Source organism: Corythoichthys intestinalis, chromosome 13, assembly GCF_030265065.1.
Source record: "Corythoichthys intestinalis isolate RoL2023-P3 chromosome 13, ASM3026506v1, whole genome shotgun sequence".
Lineage (NCBI taxonomy): Eukaryota > Metazoa > Chordata > Actinopteri > Syngnathiformes > Syngnathidae > Corythoichthys > Corythoichthys intestinalis.
In genome coordinates, this window is record NC_080407.1 from 51,298,594 (window position 1) to 51,326,070 (window position 27,477).

At 38.8% G+C, this 27,477-nt stretch overlaps 2 protein-coding genes across 4 annotated transcripts in view; one reads left to right on the plus strand and one right to left on the minus strand.

The window, feature by feature from the left end:
• haus4 (HAUS augmin-like complex, subunit 4) overlaps window positions 1-27,477 on the minus strand; it is a 268,044-nt gene that overhangs the window by 11,766 nt on the left and 228,801 nt on the right. The gene's annotated exons all lie outside the window — the stretch shown is intronic.
• On the plus strand, window positions 1,709-26,696 carry fxr2 (FMR1 autosomal homolog 2). Of its 3 annotated transcripts, none has more exons than XM_057855007.1 (17): window positions 1,709-2,332; window positions 6,221-6,273; window positions 11,355-11,448; window positions 13,847-13,918; window positions 13,992-14,140; window positions 14,213-14,306; window positions 14,396-14,512; window positions 14,576-14,746; window positions 16,938-17,016; window positions 17,092-17,249; window positions 17,552-17,638; window positions 21,300-21,519; window positions 21,592-21,774; window positions 21,839-22,027; window positions 22,096-22,203; window positions 22,277-22,365; window positions 24,725-26,696. In XM_057855007.1, the coding sequence occupies exons 1-17, from the start codon at window positions 2,282-2,284 to the stop codon at window positions 24,830-24,832; spliced, it is 2,022 nt and encodes a 673-aa protein (XP_057710990.1). In that variant the 5' UTR covers window positions 1,709-2,281; the 3' UTR covers window positions 24,833-26,696. The 3 variants fall into 3 exon arrangements, with proteins under 3 accessions (XP_057710990.1, XP_057710992.1, XP_057710991.1); XM_057855009.1 differs by having other exon boundaries at window positions 17,092-17,201; window positions 21,592-21,771; XM_057855008.1 differs by having other exon boundaries at window positions 1,711-2,332; window positions 21,592-21,771.

Sequence of the window (27,477 nt, forward strand, 5' to 3'; positions counted from 1 at the left end):
AACAACATTAATATAATATAATAATATTAATATAATAATAAAAGAATTAAGAATTATAATTAATTAATATTATTTATTAATATAAATATATATAGAATAATTAATATTTATATTATATATTTATAATATATATATTATAAATTATTAATATTATATTAATGTTGTTTCATATAAATATAATATTTTTATTATATAATTTTTTATAATATTTTTATTATATAATTTTTTAAAATATTAATTTTATATCATATTATATGATATATATTAATTAATTATATCTATATTATACTATGTATCCTATATAATTTATTTATTAAATATATATAATTATATAATAACTTTATAATAAAAATATTATAATTAATATATATATTATATTTATATAATATATATAAATATATATATATGATATTAATTATATTAATTAATATAAATAATATAATAATATTAATATAATTAATATATATAATATAATATTAATATAATAATAAAATAATTAATATATATTATAATATTATATATTTATAATATATTTAAATATAATTTTAATATAAATATAAATTTTAAATTTAATTCATATTATAAATTAATAATATATTATTATATTATAATAAGTATAATATATTATGTATATAATTATTGTATTAATATTATATTAATTAATATATAATATTAATGTTGGGCGGCACGGTGGCTGAGTGGTTAGCACGTCTGCCTCACAGTTCTGAGATCAAGGGTTCAATCCTGGGCTTCGGCCTTCCTGTGTGGAGTTTGCATGTTCTCCCCGTGCCTGCGTGGGTTTCCTCCGGGAACTCCGGTTTCCTCCCACATCCCAAAAACATGCATGGTAGGCTGATTGAACACTCTAAATTGTCCATAGGTGTGAGTGTGTGCGTGAATGGTTGTGTGTCTCCTTGTGCCCTGCGATTGGCTGGCAACCAATTCAGGGTGTCCCCTGCCTACTGCCCGAAGTTAGCTGGGATAGGCTCCAGCACCTCCGCGACCCTCGTGAGGAATAAGCGGCATGGAAAATGAATGAATGAATGAATATTAATGTTGTTTCATATTTATTATATATATGTTATATTATATAATTAATATATATTAATAATAATATTAATTTAATTAGTTATAATTATCTTTTAATATTACATATATATAAATTATTATATTTATTATAATATTATATTTATAAATCATTGTATATTACACTATTATAATATCGTATGGTATCGAACCCCTAACCCCTATAATATTATATATATATATAAATTATTATATTTATTATTATAATATTGTATATATAAATCATTATATATTATTATACTATTATAATATTGTATGGTATCGAACCCCTAACCCCTAATATATATATTAATATATATTAATCTTTTTTCAAACTTGAGTCTTGAAAAAGAGGGGGTCGTCTTCTAATCAGGGACGTCTTATATTCGGGCCAATGTGGTATTACTATAATTTAATCTTATTGCTGACACTGTGTTTCGGGGTCATCAACAAAAAGTCAAACTCCGTTTATGCTTTTTTGTCCACAAATCAATTTTTTGTTTTCATGTTTGAAAGGTTTATTGAAAATAATCCACATTAGCTTAAAGAGTGACGTACTCAAATGTAAATAAGGGAATACCTCTGAATCCTTGAATCATTTGATTCAAAGGCTCTCGACCAATCATAGAGCAGGTTTCCGTAATGGGCGGGGCTTTGTTGGGTGTTTGAGGTCATTCAGACCCTCACTGATTCACTCGAACGGCGTGAGCAGGAGAGGGCTGCCAGCTCCTAGAAAGTATCGCCAGCCATTCGGTCCACCGTAGACGGCCTTTCGGAGAGGAACGTCCGTCAATGTTTCACGACAGCCTGCGAGATTTGCTTTTCCTCAGTTATTCAACACCCCGACTGCGCCACACTTGAGGCAGGCTAGCTGGCTAGCATCCCCGGCTGGATCAAGGTGTTGATAGTATTAACCGTCACATTGGAGCGTCGTCATCGTGCTCCCCTCCGCCGAGTCGAGACGCACGAAGCCGTGTGTCCGTTGTGTTTCTGAGAGCAGAAGAAGAAGATCGCTACTCCGTTCATCGTTGATTTAGTTGACACCATCACACCCATCTCCCCGAACCCCTCCTCCCTCCAACCCGAAACACTGGACATCCACAAGCGGCCGGGGAGCGGCGAACTGCCGGCGAAGCTGGGGGTGGTGTCGTTACCCGACGCGCACGGAGTCGTTCCGGCTTCAGACAAGCACAGCCGTGGGGAGCTACCGACAAGCATGGAAGGGCTGGCTGTGGAAGTTCGTGGCTCGAACGGGGCCTTCTATAAGGTAACCTGGCTCCAGTCGAGCTCCGTAAACTTTTCCTCTTTCCATAAACTCATTAGTTTTAGTAAAAAGCGTCAAGTAATCACTTTGGTGAAATTAGCACGAGTCATTAGCTTTTTTCTTTCTAAATGAGGGTACTTGGCGTCCCATTGGTCATTGTGGGGTGGGCAGCTAGCATTAGCTAGGCATAGCTAGCGCAAGCTAGTTCCAATTCTCATCATGCTCGGCTGTTTTTTTGCAATTTTTTTTATCCGCTGTCGACAAATTCGTCACACACACGTCTCCCATTTTGTCTTTTCACAAGTGGGATTTCTCACTGAAATAGTTGTAAATGTCCCAGCTATGTATGAGAAGATGCTACGTTTGAAGCTAACCAAATGAAGATGTCGCTTTCTGTTTCATTTCTCCTACAAAAAGCTTGCTTTCACATTTACACATGGCTGTTTGACGCTCACGTGTCGATTATCTACACACGCTTTGTGAATTTGGGAAAGAACAGTCAAGGAGGTCACTTCAAATGTGTTTCAGGCTTTTTACATTCTTTTTAAAATAAAAATATACAACCCCTAGCTAAAGGTATGGAATCGTCAGTCTCGGACGAGCACTCACTCAGACATTTTATTATGTAGAACAAACTCTGATAAAAAGCCTTTAAAAATAATGAATTAGTTCAAAAGTGCAACTCCTTGGCATTCAGAAACACTAAAAGAAATGAATAAAAAACATTGTGGTGGGCAGTAAATGTTACTTTTATAGAGCAAGTGCAGGGAAATATAGAATCACTCCATTATGAGGAAAAATATATGGAATCCCTCCATTTTGAGTAGAAAATACAGACACACCCAGTCAGTTTCCTTTCCTGAATTGGGCCCCTGCCTCAGATTAGATCTGCTCATTAGTCAGCAGTTAAAAACAGTGCAGTTATCACAGCTTGGAGGGCTGCTGGACCAAGTGTATTCACAAGAATCATGGGTCCAACAGGAGAAATTTCTCTTGAGACCAAGGAGAGGATTATCAAACTTCTTGTAGACATCCAAATGTCATGACAAACAACTGAATGCCATATGTCTCGAAAACAAGATGTACAACAAGGCAAATGAAGAAGAAATGGGAGGAAGCTGGAGTCAAGGTATGTGACAGAACTGTGTAAAATCGCCTATAGGAAATGGGATTTTCATACAAGAAAGCTAAAAGGAAACCATCATTGACACTTAAACAGAAAAAAACAAGACTGCAATGGGCAAAGGAGAGGTAATCATGGACTGTGAATGACTGGATGAAGGTTATTTTGAGGGATGAGTCAAGAATCTGCATTGGACAAGGTGATGATGCTGGAACTTTTGTTCGGTGCCGTTCCAGTGAGATTTACATAGATGACTGCCGGAAGAAAAGATCAAAATTATTGATGATATGGGGCAGGCAAAGGCAGTGGGAAGATGGCTCTGGTTAACTCTTCAATAAATGCACGAGTTTACATTGAAATTTCACACCGCTTTCTTATCCCCTCAATTAAAAATTGGTGAGTGCGCGTTGAAACATTCCTAAACCAACGTATTATTGAAAATTTTCAGAACAGAATCACTCCATTTTGAGTAGAAAATACACACCCAGTCAATTTCCTTTCCTTAATTGGGCCCCTGCCTCAGATTAGATCTGCTCGTTAATCAGCAGGTTTTCAATAGGGTTGAGATCTGGGCTATTTGCAGGCATTAGAGGATTTTTTATTTCTTCAGGCAGTCATCTTTGTAAGTCTCACTGGAACAGCACCAAACAAAAGTTCCAGCATCATCACCTTGTCAAGAGTCAAGAATCTGCATTGGACAAGGTGATGATGCTGGAACTTTTGGTTTGGTGCCATTCCAGTGAGATTTACAAAAATGACTGCTTGAAAAAACATCAAAATTCCCTCAGTCCTTGATGATATGGGGCTGCATGTCAGACAAAGGCACTGGGGAGATGGCTCTGGTTAACTCTTCAATAAATGCACAAGTTTACATTGAAATTTTAGACCGCTTTCTTATCCCCTCAATTAAAAATTGGTGAGTGCGCGTTGAAACATTCCTAAACCAGCGTATTATTGAAAATTGTCAGAACAGAATCACTCCATTTTGAGTAGAAAATACACACCCAGTCAATTTCCTTTCCTTAATTGGGCCCCTGCCTCAGATTAGATCTGCTCGTTAATCAGCAGGTTTTCAATAGGGTTGAGATCTGGGCTATTTGCGGGCATTAGAGGAATTTTTATTTCTTCTGGCAGTCATCTTTGTAAGTCTCACTGGAACAGCACCAAACAAAAGTTCCAGCATCATCACCTTGTCCAATGCAGATTCTTGACTCTTGACAAGGTGATGATGCTGGAACTTTTGTTTGGTGCCGTTCCAGTGAGATTTACAAAAATGACTGCTTGAAGAAAACATCAAAATTCCCTCAGTCCTTGATGATATGGGGCTGCATGTCAGGCAAAGGCACGGGAGGGGGGGCTGTGGTTAACTCTTCAATAAATGCGCAAGTTTTTACATTGTAATTTTAGGCGGATTTCTTATCCCCTCAGTTGAAAATATGTTTGAGGATAATGAAATCATTTTCCAAGATGACAATGCCTCATGTCACAGAGCTAAAACTTTTAAAGCATTCCTTAAAGAAAGACTTATCCAGTCAATTTCATGGACTGCAAATAGCCCAGATCTCAACCCTATTGAAAAACTGTAGTGGAAATTGAAAAAAAATGGTCCACAGCAAGGCTCCAACCTGCAAGGATGATCTGGCAACTTGATCTTGCCAAATTGATGAAAACTACTCATCAAGTCCATACCTCAGAGACTGCTAGCTGTCATAAAAGCCAGAGGTGGTGCTACTAAATACTAGATATGTGTTTTGATTGTTATTTCTTTGTTTGTTTCTAATGATTCTATAGTTTTTTTCTCAGAATGGAGTGATTCCATATATATTTCCCTGCACTTAGCCTATAAAAGTAACATTTACTGACCACCACAATGTATTTTATTCATTTTTTAGTGTTTCTGAATGCTAGAGTTGCACTTTTGAACTAATTCATTATTTTTTCACGCTTTTTATCTGAGTTTGTTCTACATAATAAAAAGTCTGAGTGAGTGCTCGTCCGAGACTGGTGATTCCATTCTTTTTGCTAAGGGTTGTAGTTCTGGGAATGGCAACATCATTGCTTTCTAGTCTTAATGTTTGAGGCTTCTCTTATTTTAGTTCTCGGTGTCTCACTCCCATGTGCTCTTCACCACCTCTCTGTTGGGTGTTGTGCAGGCCCTGCCTGAGCCTAAATTTACTTGCCTTCAGCAGCCTCACCTGTCGTTTGCTTTAACCGGGTGACAGTTTGGCCCTGACGTGAACGAGCATAGTTTTCAGTCCTGAAATCAATTGTTGAAGCCATAATGACTCTTAACTTTACACAATTGAGGTGCATTTTATTACAAGTCTGACAATAGGGTGGGTTTCTGTTAGGCCTGCTTGATGATTGACAGTCTCGGTCACCACATGGTCCAAATACTGTGCGTCCAACAACTTGAGGACGTGAATCTCGCGCACGCATCTGTCACCTGAAGTAGTCGGCTCTTCGGCGTAACACTTGTTCATAAGTGTTAAACTATATTTGTCACTCTTTCCACACCAACAGTAAATTACAAGGGCGCGACGAACAATTTTCCAGCAAGTGAATTGACCAACATGGACACTGCTTATGTCCCATATAGTGTAGTGTCACAACCAGAGACCTCACTGTTAACACACCCACTTTGCTTCTGTTACGCTCAATTACAATGGCAAACTATTCAGGTGCTCCGATTGTGTGCTTTGCACGTTGTACGTTTGCAATTTAACAATGCAGCAATATAAACGAAACCACTGTTTTTTGTGTCTTAGGGGTACATCAAGGATGTCCACGATGACTCGCTCACCATTGTGTTTGAAAACAAGTAAGTTTAAACCCTCGAGGTATGTGCCTATATAATATTTTGACGGTATGATATAGGGCTGCAGCTATCGATTATTTTAGTAGTCGATTAAACGATGAACTAGTTAGTTCGAATAATCGAGTAATCGGATAAGGAACATGAAAAATTAAAATACCTGAGCTGATTCTCAAATGGTATGAATTTTTTTTTTTTAATGAGGCTCTATGTACAACAAAAGAACAATTGGCTAACTTACATAGCAAAATTCCGCTAGCTTAAATGCTGCCGTTTTTTAATATAATGCTCTTAACAAATGGTTCAGACTAGAGCTGCAGCTATCGAATATTTTAGTAGTCGATTAATCGATGGACTAGTTACTTCGAGTCATCGGATAAGGAACATGAAAAATAAAAATACCTGAGCTGAGCCTCAAACGGTATGAATTTATTTTAAAAAATGAGGATCTATGTAAAACAAAAGCACAATTGGCTAACTTACATAGAAAAAGTCTGCTAGCTTAAATGCTACAAAATGCTAAAGTTTTTTTTACAATGCTCTAAACAAATGCTTCAGACACATAAACTAAATTATGAATGCATTAAAAAAACATAAGCTCAAACAAAAACTTAACTTACGTTGGTATTAAAAGGGAGCAGTTGGATTCAGCCATGTGAAAAGAGACAGACCAGAGGTTAGGGTTAGGTAATCAATAAAAGTAAATGCAAATACTTTAAAAATAAACCATTACAACGCCAGTTTAATTAAACGAATACTCGAGGCAACAAAATTTAATTCGAATATTTTTTTCTAATCGAATACTCGAGTTAATCGATTAATCGTTGCAGCACTAGTTCAGACACATGTTCCGACAAAAAAAAAAACGGCTGAATATACCTATAAACTAAATTACGAATGCATTAAAAAACATTAGCTCAAACAAAAACTTGGTTTGCATTGGTCTTAACAGGGAGCAGTTGGATTCAGCCATGTGAAATGAGGCTGACCAGAGGGCAGTGGTTCCACCCTAATCAATAAAACGAAATGCAAACACTTTCAAAATAAACCATTACGACTTTTATTAAACGAATACTCGAAGCAAGAAAATTTAATTTGAAATTTTTTTTCTCATCCAATATTCGAGTTAATTGATTAATCGTTGCCGCACTAGTTTGATAACCTTCAGCCAAAATATCACAGCATTGCAATTAGGGCTGCAGCTATTGATTATTTTAGTAGTCGATTAATCGATGAAGTTGTTAGTTCGAATAATCGAGTAATCGGATAAGGAACATGAAAAATTAAAATACCTGAGCTGAGCCACAAACGGTATAAAAAAACAATTAAAAAAGGATCTATGTACAACAAAAGAACATAGCAAAAGTCCATTAGCTTAAATGCTGTAAAATGCTAACTTTTTTTTGCAGTGCTCCTAACAAATGGTTCGGACACACATTCCCACAAAAAATGGCTAGATATACCTATAAACTAAATTTCGTATGCATTAAAAAAACATGAGCTCAGACAAAAACTTAGCTTACATTGGTCTGAACAGGGAGCAGTTGGATCCAGCCATGTGAAATGAGGCAGACCAGAGGGCAGTGTATCCACCCTAATCAATAAAACTAAATGCAAACACTTTAAAAATAAACCATTACAACGCAACTTTAATTAAACGAATACTCGAAGCAACAAAATTTAATTTAAATATTTTTTCGAATAGAATACTCGAGTTAATCGATTAATCGTTGCAGCACTGTTATGATAACCTTAAGCCAAAATATCACAGTGTAACGGTATTGCAATTACAGCTATAAAATGTGTGTAACTTTGAGATATCTGGGTTTAAGACTACAAAACTTATTTCCATTGAACAGGATTTTTATTTTTTCAAAACATGAGGAAATTGGAACATTAGTATAATGTTTAGTTAACATTTTTAGAAAAATAACAAAATATTCTAACTAAAATTTAAAATAAATGCAGTTTTTAGGTGATCCTAAACCCACAGCTCAATATAATTGCCATCAGAACAAAAAAAAAAAAAGAATTATTTTCCATAAAAAGCACGTGTGTATGACTTGTAACATGTTTACATTATACACACACTCTCACAACACACAGTTGCCAGAGAGAGAAGAAAAAAAACACGTTTTACCACCGCTAGACACACTAAACACGCTAGAGTTAACTCTCGTAACTGTATTACAATCACAGCTCTAAAATGTGTTACTTTGAGATCTCTGGGTTTAAAAAAAAATCCATTGAACAGGATTTTGTTTTTCAAAACGAATGAGCAAATAGGAACATAAAAATAATAAGTTAAAATAAAATTAGAGAAAAAACATTTAAAATCAAATCAAAGTAAATGCGGTCCTTAAGGTGAGCCTAAACCCACAGCTCAGTATAATTACAATCAAAACAAAAAAAATTCCATAAAAACCATGTGTGTATGACTCGTGTCATGTTTACATTGCACACACACTGTCTTTCTCAACACACAGTTGTCAGAGAGGAAAAAAAACACATGTTTTACCACCGCGAGACACACTAAACACGCTGAAGTTAACTCTCTAACTGGTGGGAAACGTTCATGATTGTTTACTAACCTTTAATTTTGTATAAATGCGAAATCCTATTGGAGGTATTGCCTCATCCGCAAACATGTTTTACATGTCTGTTGGCCCTTTTCCTCTAAGCCGTGGCCATCTAACTTTTCCGTAGCCGAAGTATTCCCATACCAGTGATTTCGTTTTCTTCGACGGGGGGAAAAAAGTACAGGAGTTTCACTTCCTCCAGCCATTTTGTAGCACAGCTGACTCACTGACACTGAGCAACAACCGGTTAAGCCTCACAGCTGCAAGCAAGGGATTTATCCATGCATTTTTGGGACATAAAAAATACCTAATACCCTAGGGACGGTGTAACGAAAAATTTTTGCGAAGGAGGTAATCGGCATATGCCTTCAACTCTCGTGCTTGTGTACAAGCCGTGATTGAGTTACCACTACTGGTTTTGGCTGGTTCCTCACTAGAAAATGTTCTTCTTCGGCACCTGTGCTTGGAATGCAGCTGTCCATCCACATCTTAAACAGCCCCCCTTGTCGCCCCACTCCACCGACATCCTCCACCACTCCTGCCAATGCATACCCCTGACTCTTTTTATCTATTTGGCTCTAAGTGCAGTGCTGTGTAGTGCAGGCTGCCATCTAAAAATAGTGGCTGACCCAAAGTATGCACGGTTGGCCAAAGGGGTATGGCTGGCCGGTGCTGTTTTTGGGAAGCACCCCCACCCTCTGTTAAGACCCCTTTAACTTTCCCTGAGGCTCAAATTTAAATGAAAAACGTGGCAGCGGTTACTTGAAACTACTGACTTTTTCGGGGTTCTCGTAGGAGTCCTGCGGATAAAAAAACGGCGATTAGACATAGCCTAATCTAGTATTCGAGTATTTTACTGACAATTCCATCGAGTAATGGGATAAAACATTTTATAGGTAAACAGCAATTGTTAATTTACATGAGAAAACAAGATATTTGACCTAATAGTGAACAAATTTAGAAAATCAATGTGTTTATGTTGGATGCACATTGTTGAAAACAGCCAACAATTGCATTTTAGATGTGACTAGAAAAAAATTACATTCACTGCTTTTCCTCAAAAAACGTATTTCTCACCTAAAAATGTCATTAAGCTTGATAACACACATCACTTAAAGCAACACTAGGTAACTTTGCAACCCTCGAAAAATATTTTCATAACATTTGTGATAAGTCGACTGACGACTAGTTGCATGACACAAGATTCTTTACGGACAATACAAACAGACTATCTTTGTTGAGGTCACGTCACAAGTGACCTCAACAGTGGGTTATTTTTGTGACGACGTTCGCCTTTTAAAAGCAGCGCTAGTTAACTTTTCATAATTTCCTCATAAAATATTTGTGTTGATATGTCGAATGACAACTACCGTAATTTTCGGACGATAAAACGCTACTTTTTCCCCTCGCTTTCAATCTTGCGGCTTATTTGTTAATTTATTTGTGTTAATAGATAACACTCTGACAGCGGCGTCATGAGACCACCATAATTTTGATATGACAGTATCATAGGCATTGCTGAATGCTTATTTCAGTAAGTGTCATCCGGAAAATTATGTCACTAACTCCCATTTATGTCCAGCTTGGATCTTTTACATCCTTTCAAAGTGAGATAATTAGCTGGATAACACAAATGACATCTGTTATAAGCATTTATTAATGCTCATGACAATGTCATGTCATCATTATGATAGTCTAAGGACAGTCTTATGACACCACTGTCAAATAAAGTGTTACCAAATACCATAACTTGCAATTAATGAAACGACTGGAACAGTAACTGAAGAAATAATTAGCACAGAACATAAATGTTAATTACATTTGTAGCGCTGCAATGCATGCTAGGAGGCAAGTTGGATGACATCAGTGTTGACAGCAGGTGTCAGCAGAGGTTGACTGTCTCCCCCAAGGGAGCAGTGATGGCCATAAAAAGCACGTGTGTATGACTCGTAACATGTTTACGTTATACACACATTCTCTCAACGCAGACAGTTGCCAGAGAGAGAAAAACACCACGTTTTACCAAAGCTAGACACGCTAAACACGCTGGAGTTAACTCTCGTAGCCTTTGGGAAACGTTCATGACAGTGTTTATTAACCTTTAATGTTTTTACAAAAGCGAAATCATTGCCTCTTCGGCAGCCATCCTCTGGAAACATGGGAGTTCAGGGGTTTTACCTCCTCCAGCTATCGTGTAGCACAGCTGACTCACTGACACTGAGCAACAACCGGTGGGTGAGGGTTGAGCCTTACAGCTGCAAGCGAGGGATTTCTCCATGCATTTTTGGGACATAAAAAATCAATCAATTTTCAAAATGGAGTTACTCGAATTATTCGAGTAATCGTTTCAGTTGTATCCCAGAGTATTTCATTGCACTTCAAGGCAACAAGGCCATGATCCAGTTAAGATTGTCACTCACTGTGTCAGATGTTTTGAACTTGCTCAGGCTTTCTTTCGTTGAAAAATATTGTAGATTCGAGCTTTTTTGTCATTTTCTGTTTCCCAAGCTGGCAGCCAGAGCGACAGTTACCCTTCAGTGACGTACGGCTGCCGCCTCCGGCAGATTACAACAAAGACATTGGCGAAGGAGAGGAGGTAGAGGTAAGGCCTCGAGGTTTTCATAACCATAGACTTCCTAATGTATTGACATGACACATTCCCCATTCACTGCGTCACGCCACGCTCCGCTTCATTTATGAGCAGTCGGTCACATGCAGCGATCTAACGCCAGATTTAGGTTGAAAAAGTACGAAAGCTGTACCGCATTCTTTTTCGTACCATGCATGCATTTTGAAACGTGAAAAAAATCAATGGGAGAAATTAGCAGCTCCAGCATTGGCATTATACTTCACAATAGTTACGTAAAATAACTGGTAACTACACATTTTTTTGCTTTACAACAAGAATCGAGACTGTTTTACGTCTAGAATACAGGGATTTAAGCATTTATTCACAAGAATTTGCGACGGAAAAAGCTCTTTGTCTGTGATATGGCGGCCGCTAATTTGCTTACTGATTAGCAGCATAATTTGCAATATTTACGTAAAATAAATGCTAACTGTACATTTTTTTTTTTTTTTGCTTTTAACCAAGAATTGACACTGTTTACGTTCATATCTCTAAATAATTCAGGGATTTAAGCATTTATTCACAAGAATTTAATGGAATATGCTCTTTATGTACATATGGCGGCCTCTAATTTGCTTACCGACTAGCATCATAGTTTGCAATATTTACGTGAAATAAATGCCAACTGCAGTTTTTTTTCTTTTAACCAAGAATTCAGGCTGTTTTACGTCCATATCTGTAAAGAATTCAGGGATATAAGCATTTATTCACAATAATTTTCAACAGAAAAGCTGTTTTCATAAGGCAGCCGCTACATTTGCTTACTGACTAGCTTTTTTTTTTTTTTTTTGCTTTTAATCAAGAATCGAGACAGTTTTACATCCATATCTAAAAAGAATTCAGGGATTTAAGCATTTATTCACAAGAATTTAACTGAAAAAGCTCATTTTACACATGGTTGCCGCTACATTTGCTTACTGATTAGCATAATTGTTCGCAATATTTATGTAAAATAAATGCTAACTGCATGTTTTTTTGCTTTTAACCAAGATTCCAGACTGTTTTACGTCCATATCTATAAAGAATACAGGGATTTAAGCATTTATTCACAAGAATTTTCAACGTAAAAAGCTCTGTGGTGATTAGGCGGGCGCTACAGTTGCTTAGACTAGCAGCACATTCAACATATTTACGTAAAATAATGCTAACTTTTTTTTTTTTTTTTTTTTTTAAACAAGAATCGAGACCGTTTTACGTCTATATCTATAAAAAAAATTCAGGGATTTAAGCATTTATTCACAAGAATTTTCAACGGAAAAAGCTCTTTGTTTTCATAAGGTAGCCACTATGTTTGCTGACTAGCATCGTAGTTTGCAATATTTTGTAAAATAAATGCTAACTTGCTTTTAACCAAGAATCGAGACTGTTTTACATACATATCTATCTAAAGCTGTTTTCATAAGGCAGCCGCTACATTTGCTTACTGACTAGCTTTTTTTTTTTTTTTTTTTTTTTTTTTTTTTTTTTTTTTTTTTGCTTTTAACCAAGAATCGAGACTGTTTTACATACATATCTATAAAGAATTCAGGGATTTAAGCATTTATTCACAATAATTTTCAACGGAAAAAGCTCTTATTCTGTGATTCCATTTGGTCATCTTATGTTTTTGCATGAAATAACGACTTAGTTTTTTTATTTTTATTTCGTGCAAGTTTTCAACAGCTAAAAAAATCACTCAATTTTCACATCAGAAACTTAACACTTGAGGAAAGCATGCAGAATCGTCTTAATTTTACTCAGAAAAATGCTAACTTTGCTTTTGTTATCTACAATCACAAATTATTTAGGTTTAATTCCGATGTTGCTATTGCCTCAACACGTCTTATAGGCTATCTGGCCCTCGACATTTTTATGTTACGTAACATAAAACATGTAAAATGTCTTTTTGTATGGATGCAGAAATATCTAAATAACTATTTTTTTTTTCCCAAAAAACGGGCAGTTGGCCGAAAATTACCTGATCATTTGAATGTAATGTACTGTGTATGGATGCAACATGGCGGCCATCACAAAACAATCAGCTTTTTAAGTTGAAAATTCTTGTAAATAAATGCGTACATCCCGGAATTTCTATAGATATGAACATAAAACTAAAATATCTCTAGCTAAAGTGACACTTTGGTGTATGGATACAACATGGCGGCCATCACAAAACAAAGAGCTTTTTAAGCTGAAAGTTCTTGTATACAAAGGATCATGTTTTTCATGATGTACTCTTGGAGGGATGTAGTTTCCTCCTGGATAGTGGCTCTGATGCTTTTTCTACTCGGTCAGCTTTGACAGAGATAGGCCCTGTCAATACATTATGAAGTCTGTTATAACATATACAGCCACAAAGACTGTATTAGTAATCCTTTGACTTTCCTCCCAGGTTTACTCTCGGGCTAATGAACAAGAACCATGCGGCTGGTGGCTGGCCAGGGTCCGAATGATGAAAGGCGAGGTAAAAAAAAACAATGCTTTCCAAAAAGCTCAAAATTTAGCATGTCGGAATGTCCTAACTTTTTGGTTTACAGTTTTACGTCATCGAATACGCGGCCTGTGACGCCACCTACAACGAGATTGTCACGGCGGAACGCATCAGGCCTCTTAACCCGAACAGTCCTTCTTCAAGAAATTCCTTCCACAAAGTCACCATCCCAGTCCCGGAGGACCTGAGAGATATGTGAGTGTCTTAGCTTGTTTATCTCGCTCTAAGAGAGCACTGGCGATTCTCTTGTTCTTTTGTCTTCAACAGCTGTTCAGGCGACAACATTCATAAAGACTTTAGGAAAGCTATCGGCGCCAACTGCATCTTCTTCAGCGCCCAAACAAATGAGCTCATTGTGCTGGTTAGTTGTTAGTCAACCTGCCAATTTTAGCCTCTTGCTAGATGCACAAATCTTTCAGATCTGTAATCCTTCTGTTTGACCTTTTCCAGTCTACAAACGAAACCACGGTAAAACGCGCCACCCTTCTCAGCGACATGCATTTCCGCAGCATCCGAACCAAGCTTATGCTTATGTCACGTAACGAGGAAGCCACCAAACATTTGGAGGTAAACGATATTTTTCGACGCGCTCACTGAACACGATCTAATCTTTTGAATTTGACTTTCCAGACAAGTAAGCAGTTAGCTTCAGCGTACCAGGAAGAGGTTCGCGTCAGAGAAGACCTGATGGGCCTCGCCATCGGCTCTCACGGCGCAAACATCCAGCAGGCCCGCAAAGTACCCGGCGTCACAGCAATCGAGCTAGAGGAAGAGAGCTGTACCTTCAGGATCTACGGAGAAGTACGTTAAAGGGGAAGGTCAAAGTTTTTGACGTTAGGTGTAATTGTTTTAGCGGGGGTTTAATTAGACGGTGGAGTTGATTTCTACAAATTCCGTGCAGTTTGTCAGTTGTTTGTTAGTTTCACGGCTCCAAAGTGGCTAAGGAGTCAAGGATGCCTGCTTAGCATGCCAATCAAAAACAATATTAACAGGTCTAATGTAGTTAGTGTTGCACCGATACCTGGCTGTGCAGTATCGGCTGATACCGATACCACTTCGGGTTTATATATATATTAGAGCTGTCAAACGATTAAATTTTTTAATCGAGTTAATTACAGCTTAAAAATTAATTAATCGTAATTAATCGCAATTCAAACCATCTATAAAATATGCCATATTTTTCTGTAAATTATATGTATATTCTGTAAAATAAATTGTTGGAATGGAAAGATAAGACACAAGATGGATATATACATTCAACATACAGTACATAAGGACTGTAGTGGGCATTTCACTCTACTGTCATTTAAATCTGTCTATGCTGTCCTCACTCCGGAGCGTCTACTTTTTCCAAAGCTAGACAGCTAGTGAACGGCGCCTTAATAATCAGACTTCTTCCTTTTTCATCTGATTTATTAATAAAATGGCCTCAAACCATTGTCCTCTTTAGACCGTAGTGAAACTACAAAAAAAAGTACACAAGCATTGCATTAGCAACAACGTTAGCTTAGCATGCTATACAGGTTCACTAAACATAAACAAAAAGCATCTCATACAAAAAATATAACATTTCGCTTACTAACATAATATGTACATTCTTTACAACAACCATACTTACGGACAAATCTTGTCCAAGGATCATATAAGCACAACATTACAACGTAGGCGTCAGCCCGAGACATCATGCAGCCATATTGAACTGGAAAGAAAGCAATAAACCATGTCGCAAAGCGACCACAAGAGTTCGCTGTTAGACAGCACAAAATAAGCCTTGCTGTAAAACTTACCAAAAGGCAGAATACTGTCTGACATGGGACAGTGCGGGACATGTGCGTTAATTGCGTCAAATATTTTAACATGATTAATTTAAAAAATTAATTACCGCGAGTTAACGCGATAATTTTGACAGCCCTAATATATATTTTTTTTCTTTCAAAGAGCTACATAAAGTGGGGCAAATAAGTATTTAGTCAACCACTAATTGTGCAAGTTTTCCCACTTGAAAATATTAGAGATGCCTGTAATTATCAACATGGGTAAACCTCAACCATGAGGGACAGAATGTAGAAAAAAACTGAAAATCACATTGTTTGATTTTTAAAGAATTTATTAGCAAATCATGGTGGAAAATAAGTATTTGGTCAATACCAAAAGTTCATCTCAATACTTTGTTATGTAACCTTTGTTGGCAATAACGGAGGCCAAACGTTTTCTGTAACACTTAACAAGCTTTTCACACACTGTTGCTGGTATTTTGTCCCATTCCTCCATGCAGATCTCCTCTAGAGCAGTGATGTTTTGGGGCTGTCGTTGGGCAACATGGACTTTCAACTCCCTCCCCAAAATGTCACTGCTCTAGAGGAGCTCTGCATGGAGGAATGGGACAAAATACCAGCAACAGTGTGTGAAAAGCTTGTGAAGTTTTACAAAAAAACGTTTGGCCTCTCTTATTGCCAAAAAAGGGTACATAACAAAGTATTGAGATGAACTTTTGGTGTTGACCAAATACTTATTTTCCACCATGATTTGCAAATAAATTCTTTAAAAATCAAGAAATGTGATTCCCCCCCCCCCCCCCCCCCCTTCCCCCCACATTCTGTCTCTCATGGTTGAGGTTTACCCATGTTGACAATTACAGGCCTCTCTAATATTTTCAAGTGGAAGAACTTGCACAATTAGTGGTTGACTAAATATTTATATGCCCCACTGTATGGTGTTTTTTTTTTTTTTTTTTTTAATGCTTAGCTGGGACCACTGACTCGTGCTAGCTTAACCACACTGGAACTCTGACACTTAACAAATAACTCACAAACTGCACCGAATTTGTTGAAATTAACTCCACCGACTAATTAAACCCTCGCTAACTCAATGATTAAGCCTTATGTCAAAAATTCTGAACTTCCCCTTTAACGCTTTCCAGGAGAAACCTCGGCTTCTCGGGCCGTTTAAAATTGCTTTTGCAGTTTCATTTGACTTCGGCATTGCTTTACAGACACCAGAGGCGGTAAAGCAGGCACGGGAGTATCTGGAATTTAAAGAGGACTACTTTCAGGTACCCAGGAACCTTGTCGGTGAGTGATGAAATCTACTCGGTGATATCTTCCTCGATACCTCCAAAAACTGAGCTCTGGTCACATCTTGCGCAGGCAAAGTCATCGGCAAGAACGGAAAAGTCATCCAAGAGATTGTGGACAAGTCGGGCGTGGTCCGTGTCAGGATCGAGGGAGACAACGACAAAAAGCTTCCCCGTGAGGAGGTAGGCAGGCAGGGGGAAGGCAGGGACGACACTGCCAACAGCAAAGAGGTGAATGGACCGTTGCGCTCGTCTCCCCGTCACCGTGAAGCCCCCGTTCACGCTTTCTGCTTTGACACTTGGAATGTTTTCAATGCACATTACTTACGTTGGCTGTGGGCATTTGGCTGTGAGCTTACTTTAGATGACTCATGATTGTCCCTAATTGGCGCCGTTCCTACCTCTGTTTAGTTTCTCGTGTTTTGCTCCAAATCATATCAAATAGTGTGACTTTTTATTTTATTTTCATTTTTTAACTTGAGTTGGGGGAAAAAGTAACACCGTTTGTCCCCTCTCATTTGTGTTTGTCTCAGGGCATGGTCCCTTTCGTGTTTGTCGGAACGAAGGAGAACATCAGCAATGCGCAGGCTCTGCTGGAGTACCATGTGTCTTACCTCCAGGTGAGTGTGACCAACACGTGCTGCCCTCTTCTGGTGACTAAGCTATTCATCTGTTGTTGGTGTATTTATCGTTAGCGTGAACTGAATATTCTATATAGGATCACTTATCGGCCCCGCAGCAAACCTGCTGAGTGCGCCACGTTTTGTCCTTACCTCATGTGCTTTTATAAATAGCCCTTCTCTCTGGGATTGGGTGACTGGCATGCTGTGAGTTTAGATTACACCTATCTGGCGTCCAAAATTAGTAGCAGATTCCCACCCCTCCAGCCCCTCTTTGTGCCTCCATACCCTTCACGGTCCCCTCACCCACTCCCGTTTGAGGTACAGCTGTCAGTGGCAGACAGCTGTCACCGTAGACATACACGAGACGCCGTGTTGCCTACGTCCGCCCACCAGGGGGCTGTCAAACTGCCGTTATAAGAAGTTATTTTGCTAACTGTAGTCGTAAAGGGTACCAAGGATAGCAAGACATGTAATTCCTACTAAAAGATACATTTTAGTATGAGTCAGTGCTGCAACAATTAATCCATTAACTCGAGTGATTCGATTAGAAAAACGATTTCAAATAAAATTTCGCTGCTTCGAGTATTCGTTTCATTAAAGTGGCGTTGTAACGGTTTGTTTTGAAAGTGTTTGCATTTAGTTTAATAGATTTGGGTGGATACACTGCCCTCTAGTGGCAACAGTGATTATGACATAACTCATTTCACTTGGCTGAATTTGGATTCTCCCTGTTAAGATCAACATAAGCTAAGTTTTTGTTTGCGCTAATGGTTTTTAATGCATCCGTAATTTAGTTTGTAGGTATACTTAGCTTTTTCCTGTGGGAGTATGTGTTTAAACCATTTGTTAAGAGTATTGTTTAAAAAAAAACGTTAGCGTTTTATTATCGCATTAAAGCTCGCGGACTTTTGCTATGTAAGTTAGCCAAATATTCTTCTATTGTACTTTGATCCTCATTTAATTTTATACCGTTTGAGGGTCAGCTCAGGTATTTTATTTATTTTTTTGTTCCTCATCCGATTACTCGATTATTTGAACTAACTACCCTAATTTTCAGACTATAAGCCACTACTTTTTTCCCTCATTTTGAATCCTGCGGCTTATAGTCCAGTGCGGTTTATTTGATGATTTATTTGGGTTAATGGGTAAAACTTTATTTAACAGCGGCATCATAAGACTGTCATAAGAATGTCATAATTATGACATGACACTATCATGGGCATTACTGAATGCTTATGACAGATGTCAATATGTGTCATGTGGCATATTTTGTCTTTTACGTCCATTCAAAAGTGAGATAATTTGCTGGATGACACTAACCGACATCTATTATAAGCATTAAATAATGCATATGACAGTGTCATGTAATAATTATGACAGTATTATGGCACCATTATCCAAGAACATGTTACCAAATACAATAGCTAGCAATTAATGAAACACTGGAACAGTAACTGAAGAAATAATTAGCACAGAACATTAATTTTGATTGTTATTTACATCTGTTGTGCCGCAATGCATGCTAGGAGGAATGTTAGATGACAACAGTGTTGACAGCAGGTGGCAGCAGAGGTTGACTGTCTCCCCCAAGGGAGCAGTGATGGCCAAATGAATATTTTTGAAACAATAAGGCTTTGCAGGTTATTGGTTCAAAGCTTCATGGTGGTTCATTTGGTTTCATGACAGTCTTATAATGGCTTTGTCAAATGAAGTGTTACCAGTTACTATCTTTTGGTGTAAATATTCCATCATACAATGAGGACAACTGCGGCTTATAGTCCAGTGCGGCTTATCTATGAACAAATGCCGTTTTCATGTTAAATTTGGTGGCTGGCGGCTTAGTCAGGTGCGCCTTATAGTCCAGAAATTACGGTATTTAATCGATTAATCCACTACTAAAATAATCGATAGCTGCAGCTCTAATATGAGTTATAATAATTTGATATTAAAACCATTAATTACTAGTTATGGTATTTGGTAATACTTTATTTGACAGCTGCGTCATAAGACTGTGATAAGGCAGTCATAATTATGACATGACACTATCATGGGTGTTACTCAAGGCTTATGACAAATGTCAAGTGCCATCAGGCAAATTATGTCACTAACCATGTCCAACCCGGATCTTTTACATCCATTGAAAAGTGGGATAATTTGCCGGATAACGCTAAATGACATCTGTTATAAGACAGTCTTGTGGTGCCCCTGTCAAATAAAGTGTTACCAAATCCCATAACTAGCAATTAATGAAACAACTGGAAGAGTAACTGAAGAAATAATTCGCACAGAACATGAATTTTGATTGTTATTTACATCCGTAACGCTGCAATGCATGTTAGGAGGCATGTTGGACAACCATAGTGTTGACAGCAGAGGTTGACTGTCTTCCCTAAGGGAGAAGTGATGGCTAACTGAAGCTTCTTGAAACAATGAAGCTTTGCAGCCAATTGGTTCAAAGCATCATGGTGGTTCATTTGATCTTATGATCAGGCCAATGATGCCACTGTCAAATAAAGTGTTACCGGTTAATATCTTTTGGTGTATCTATCCCATAATACAGTGAGGAGCGCTGCGGCTTATAGTCCAGTGCGGCTTACCTATGAACAAATGTCGTTTCGGATCAAATTTGGTGGGTGGCGGCTTATAGTTAGGTGCGCCTTATAGTGTGAAAATTATGGTAAAAGAAGGTCTCCAGCTGGATTCGAACCTGCGTTTTACCGTGCAACAGACGAACGCGCAGGACACGGGACCGCGTGACTTTAAAGTCATAGTCGGAAACTCAATTGCAAAGAAAGTGGCTGGCTTAATCACGGAATTCGGAAAAGGCGCCATAAAAGGGTTTATTGAACACACACAAAAAAACTGCGATTGAGAAAAGTGAGACATAAAAATGGTCCGTGACAGTAGGTCAGGATAATTTAAAAAAAAAAAAAAAAAAAGGGGAAAAACGCGGTGAGACGCAGACAAACAAAAAAAACTAAGCAATGATGCAACTAGCAACGAAATGATATACAAACTGCCAAATGGCAGCAAGTTAATATCTTGGCATGCCGCCTAGGATCGGTTTAAAGACACTGCTGATGAGCTGGAATTGGATGCAGGTACGGCGTTGGAAACTCATCCCACAGCTCTGTAACAAAACAATCGGACCAGCAGCGCAATGTGAAAAAAATCATGCTAGTCGTCATACTCGTTTCACTTGCTAGCTAGCACAGCTAGTCTCTCAGTCCAGCCCCATCGCAGTCATCACCCCCAAAGTACATAGCGCACGTAAAACATGGCGCCTTCCGTCGGTCAAAACATGTATTAATATTATAATTTTTTAAATCAATGGCACTAATATTTGAGAGAACAATTGATGCTTATTTGAGCCGACAAGTCTTTAAGTCCGAGGTTCCCTTTAACAACATGGCATTACCAAACTCTCAAATCTCTTCAAATCACTAGCAAATTCATTAAAATCCTCTTCAGTATCACTCCTTGTGCACCACAAACTCTCCTCTCGTGGCTCTCAATATGAAAATAAACGTAAAAGTTGCTGATGATTATCATTATAGGGTGATTTTTTTTCCCCCAAATTGCCCAGCACTACTGCAAATTTAAACGAGTCCTATATCGCAACTTTTCATCTCACCTTTTTCCCACCTCTCATTGTCAGGAGGTGGAGCAGTTGCGCATGGAGCGTCTCCAAATTGACGAGCAGCTCCGCCAGATTGGGGTGGGCTACCGCACGTCTCAAAATCGAACGGGACAAGCTGGAACGGACCGAGAGAAAGGCTACCTGACTGACGAAAGCAGCAATTCACTCCACACTGCCCGTACCTACGGGGGTCGCGGAAGAGGTCGCAGGGCTTCCAACAGCATGCATTCTGGATATGGTATGAATGAAAAGCGAGTTCATTTTCTCCCTGTGAGGAGAAAATAAGAGCACTTTTTTTTTTTTACTGCAGGGACAAACTCTGAACTGTCCAACGCCTCTGAGTCGGAGGATGTAAGCGAGCGTGAGCAGCGGCCACGAGGAATTGGTGGAGAGGAGCGAAGCTCCAGACGGGGCGGTCGAGGCCGGGGCTCCAACCCCGGGCGAGGACGCGGCGGTCCAGGGTCCAAACCGGCCAACTCGATCAGCTCAGGTAGCTTGGAAATCGAAGCGTAAATGTGGATTGTTAAAAGCAAACTCTTGTACTTTGGCATCCTCAGTGCTGAGGGACCCTGACAGTAATCCTTACGCACTGCTTGACGGAGAAGAACTGGCTGACGCGGACGTCAGCGAAGGCGCTGGAGACCGTCGCAGACGTTCCCGCCGCCGCCGCAACGACCAGGAGCCTAGCGTGATGGATGCCGCCACGGAGTCCGACAGCCAGGCCGGACCCAATGAGAACGGATTGGGTGAGTAATTTGCAGAAAGTCTTTCAACCCTTTTAAGAGCTAAGATTTAAGAATTGTTGAACGTTTAGATGAAGAGGCCAGACCTCAACGCCGCAACCGAAGCCGCCGTCGTCGCAACCGTGGCAGTCGCCCGGAGGGAGGCTCCACCAGCCGCGATCGGCAGCCAACTGACAGTGGTGAGCTGATTTGTCGCGTCCGTTCACGCTAGCACACGCACGGCATTTCCTCTAAACTTTCTGAATGCTTTAGTGACCGTCGCCGACTACATATCCCGTCCCGAGTCCCAAAGCAGACAGAACCTTCCCTTGAAGGAGAACCACACTGGTCCTGAGCCCAAGGTACAGATCAAGTTTATAATAGTTTTGGCATAGACTTCACTATCAGTTGACGGGACACGGGGCTGATCCGTAGGGGGCCTATTTTCAACAACTTCAAATTTAAATATTTTCAAGACCAAAGCCACTCGCGACCTAAAACCAAAACAGGCACCTCCTATAAGCATATAAGAGTCTCCATTAGCAGTGACATAAAAAAAAAATCAAAGTCGTTCCCTAATAAACTCCAGATTCATTAGTTTGTATTAGTGCTGTCAAAATTATCGCGTTAATTAATTTTTTTAATTAATCACGTTAAAATATTTGACGCAATTAACGCATATGTCCCGCTCAGACAGTATTCTGCCTTTTGGTAAGTTTTACGGCATGGTTTTTTGTGCTGTCTAACAGCGAACTCTTGTGGTCGCTTTGCGACATGGTTTATTGCTTTCTTGCCAGTTCAATATGGCTGCATGACGTCTCGGGCTGACGCCTACGTTGTAATGTTGTGCTTATATGATCCTTGGACAAGATTTGTCCGTAAGTATGGTTGTTGTAAAGAATGTACATATTATGTTAGTAAGCGAAATGTTCTATTTTTTGTATGAGACGCTTTTTGTTTATGTTTAGTGAACCTGTATAGCGTGCTAAGCTAACGTTGTTGCTAATGCATTGCTTGTGTACTTTTTTTTGTAGTTTCACTACGGTCTAAAGAGGACAGTGGTTTGAGGCCATTTTATTAATAAATCAGATGAAAAAGGAAGAAGTCTGATTATTAGGGCGTCGTTCACTAGCTGTCCAGCTTTGGAAAAAGTAGACGCTTCGGAGTGAGGACAGCATAGACAGATTTAAATGACAGTAGAGTGAAATGCCCACTACAGTCCTTATGAATGTATATATCCATCTTGTGTCTTATCTTTCCATTCCAACAAATTATTTTACAGAATATATATGTATAATTTAGAGAAAAATATGGCATATTTTATAGATGGTTTGAATTGCGATTAATTACGATTAATTAATTTTTAAGCTGTAATTAACTCGATTAAAAATTTTAATCGTTTGACAGCCCTAGTTTTTATACAAGTATAACAAAAATTAAAATGGCTATAAAATTCTCAAATTTAATGCCAGTTGCACAAAAATCACCAGATGCAGAGATAATCACCTATATTTTCCGGATCAGTTGCAATATTTAGCATATCATATAAGTTTTTGCCCAAAATAGCAACCTAGGTTTTTTTAATTTAGTGTAATACTTGAGGAAAGAATGCAGAATCATCTTAATTTTACTCAACAAAAGCAAAATTTGCATTTTTCTATAGACAATCACAACTTATTTAGGTTGAATTCCGATGTAACTGTTGCCTCAGCACGTATTGTCGGTGTACTGTCAAGTTTTTCACCCTTACAAATTTTAGAGGTGGGAATCTTTGGGTACCTAACGATTCGATTATGATTCAGAGGCTTCGATTCGATTATAAATCGATTATTGATGTCACCCAAACCACCCCTTTTAATGTTTTGTACATTAGTTCCAAAATAGTTTAAAAATCCTATTAGGCTGAACCAAACTAATATTTAAGTATTTACTTTACGGACATATGTCGAAGAATAATGCTTGTCTGTCAGTCAGTGTGGTGGCCGCCATATGTAAACAGAGCTTTTCGGGTGAAAATTCTTGTGAATAAATGCTTAAATCCCTGAATTCTTTATAAATATGGAAGTAAAACAGTCTTGATTCTTGGTTAAAAGCAAAATAAACGCGCAGTTAGCATTTATTTTACGTAAATATGTCGAAGTACGATGCTAGTCTGTCAGTCAGTGTGGTGCCACCATATGTAAACAGAGCTTTTCCAAAAAAAATTCTTGTGAATAAATGATTAAATCCCCGAATTCTTTATAAATATGGACCTTAAACAGTCTCGATTCTTGGTTAAGAGCCAAATAAACCGTGCAGTTAGCATTTATTTTACGGAAATATGTCGAAGAATGATGCTAGTCTGTTCCAGTTTGGCGGCAGCCTTACAACAAATAGCTTTTTATGTTGAAAATTCTTGTGAAAAAAACGAGAAATATAATGCAGTACAGTTTTTGTACGTTTTCCACCATAAATCCGTCGTTGGATCGCTGCAACCAACTGCGAATACCTGACGCAGATTGTGGGATGGCCCCTTACTTGAAGGCGTGGCGCAGTGAAGGTCAAATCCGACCCGTCAATATCATTATGAAGTCTATGGGTGAAGTCTACGAGTTTGGTTTCGAGTTAGCTTAGAATGTTTTTCCCTTCTTAATTCAGTTTTTTTTTTTCTTTACAATTATATTGGGGTTTTTTCTTTGACATGACAAAAATAAAAGTGCTCAGTACCTTTGCTTTCTCCAGGAAAACGGGACCAGCAACAAAACGGACGAGATGACACCTAAGCGTTCACCCAGCAAAGGCTTGACACCAGCCAGCGAGACCGTCACGTTGGTCAACGGCGTCTCATAATGAGAGCGCCTAACCACTCGCGAACCCAAGTCTCGAGCAAGAAGACTCCATGGCAAACTGTCCCTGCTTGCATTAACTTAAACCTAAAACAGATGAGTGAAAAGTACCTGACAAAGTTCCTGAATCCATACTACGAGAGTGGAGAAAAAAAAAAACGACGCATCAAACTTAAAAACCCACGGTGTATGCTATATCCTATCTATCAGTACTTAGTGCTTATTTAAAAAAAAAAAAAAAAAAAGTAGCTTGCCAAAAATGAACTGATGGATATGACTTGAGTTTTAAGGAAATTATTTGAGACACAACAAAAAGGACTAGATTTTCTCGTCTCTCTTCTTCGTTGGTTTCCTTCATTGTTTTTCACCGGTTCCGACTCGGCGGTCGCGGACGTGTCTCATAACGGCGTTGAAGTGAAGGCGCGAGAAGTGTAACACACGAGCAGATAGTCCAATGCGTCGCAGTGCGCACACTCCGAGGCTGGAATATCGATAGACATTGTGCCTTGAATTAGAAAAAAAAAAAAAGTTTTCGTTTTGTTTTGGTCATCGGAAGAAAGATGGAAACGGGTTTTCCGTTTCGGTCCCTAAGAATGAACTGACAAAGGGATTGTTACAGTCACAAGTGAGGAAGATACAGTACCGGTGGGTGGGTGAGGGTGGAAAATTTAGGTGCCAAATGACAGATTTCAAGGCACTTTCCTCGTTGCAAATCGAATGAACATCGAGATGTATTTAGCAACCACAAAACTAAACCAGGAGGGCTGAAAGCGTAACGCGGATAAGGCCTTATCGGATAACAAGGCACCCTAATTTATCAATCTGAGGTGTAAATCGCCTCCTTTTTCACCTGTTCTGAGGTCCAAATGGTGGCTGGGACGCCTTTCGAAACGTGACAAACTTCAACAAAAAGAGGTAGCGATAGCTTGCAGCCACAATCTCGACAAACCACGGCGGCCCGTGGCTCCGGGTGTACACGTGAGGCGACCACCTTTTGCGGGGGTGTTAGGCAAAGCCCGGGGAAGTAAGAACTGTGGGGTTGGGACAGCGTCAAATGAGATGAGAGCCATACACAAACGCCCGCCTGCCACGGAAGAAGTCGCAACGCAATGTGTCGAAGACGGATCGGGCAAGCGGAGTAATATAGGGACTTCTCAGTGGCTCTCTGCTCATGTAACTGTTGTCTTGGTTACCTCTTTTTTTGTTGCTATTTCCACATCTTAGAAATATTAAATAAAAAAAGAAAGTGAAATCAACCCCTGCTCTGGAGACGAACTTTTGATTTCTCGGTCTTGTGGGTTTGCAGTCTATTTTTCTAACTTGCATGACACTTTGCCTAACCGTGAAGGAGGTGTTGCATGAAAAGAGGGTGCTGGAAATCTGACTTACAAAGCCATTGGTTTCATCCAATACATTTGCTGCTAATGTACACACTGAATGTCTCAAGTTAAATAAGAAAAAGGTTCCTTGAGAGGCTCCCACACAACATTAGGGGGGGGGGGAATTTGGGCATAACACGCAAGCATCCACATGACCAAAGGTTTTGAGAAGCAGACAAACAGGAGTGGGTTGATTGAGATGCTTCTTGTCCGACATTACTGTTCATCTGTGTTTTTATGAGTGTGAGACGGCACTTGTACCTTTTTTTTTTTTTTGGTTTTCAGTTGCATGTGTGCGGGTTTGTGTACATTTATACCTCATTGTGTGAGTACTGTATACCCTAATGTATCTGTAACCCTCATGTGCTGTTGAAAGACTGCTAGTTGCACTTTGTATGCGTGTGCGCGTGCGTGCTGGTTGTACAGTCCACTTCTCTTGTCAGATTTTGTCTCTGCATTCGTGAACTGATGGCAATAAAGGACTTTTCATTATTTGGTATAAAAGTTTTGACACCCTTTTTCCCTAAATGCATAGATGGGTCAGCCATTTTAGTTGTTGAGAGGTTTAAATTCATGAAAAGGGTGATCATCTTAATACACATGAGAACAACTGTTAAAACTTGCACTAAATATGTTAATGATTATAATCAAAAAAAGGAACAAAGTGCCCAACAAATGTTAACTTGCATCTCTTTAGTTGTATCATGTTTAGATTTAGGGAAAAAAAACTTCAAAAATGACTTGTTTTATACAGTGGGGCAAATAAGTAGTCAACCACCAATTGTGCAAGTTCTCCTACTTAAGATTACAGAGGCCTGTGATTGTCAACTTGGGTAAACCTCAACCATGACAGACAGAATGTGGAAAAAAACTGAAAATCACGTTTATTTTTAAAGAGTTTATTTCCAAATTAGAGTGGAAAATAAGCTATTGGGCACCTACAAACAACCAAGATTTCTAGCTGTCAAAGAGGTCTAACTTCTAACGAGGCTCCACCTGTATTAATGGCACCTGTTTTAACTCATCGGTATAAAAGACACCTGTCCACAATCTCAGTCAGTCACACTCCAAACTCCACTATGGCCAAGACCAAAGAGCCGTCGAAGGACACCAGAGACAAAATTGTCGACCTGCACCAGGCTGGGAAGACAATCTGCAAAAGGTAAAACGCTTGGTGTAAAGAAATCAACTGTGGGAGCAACTGTTATAAAATGGAAGACATACAAGACCACTGATAATCTCCCTCGATCTGGGGCTCCATGCAAGATCT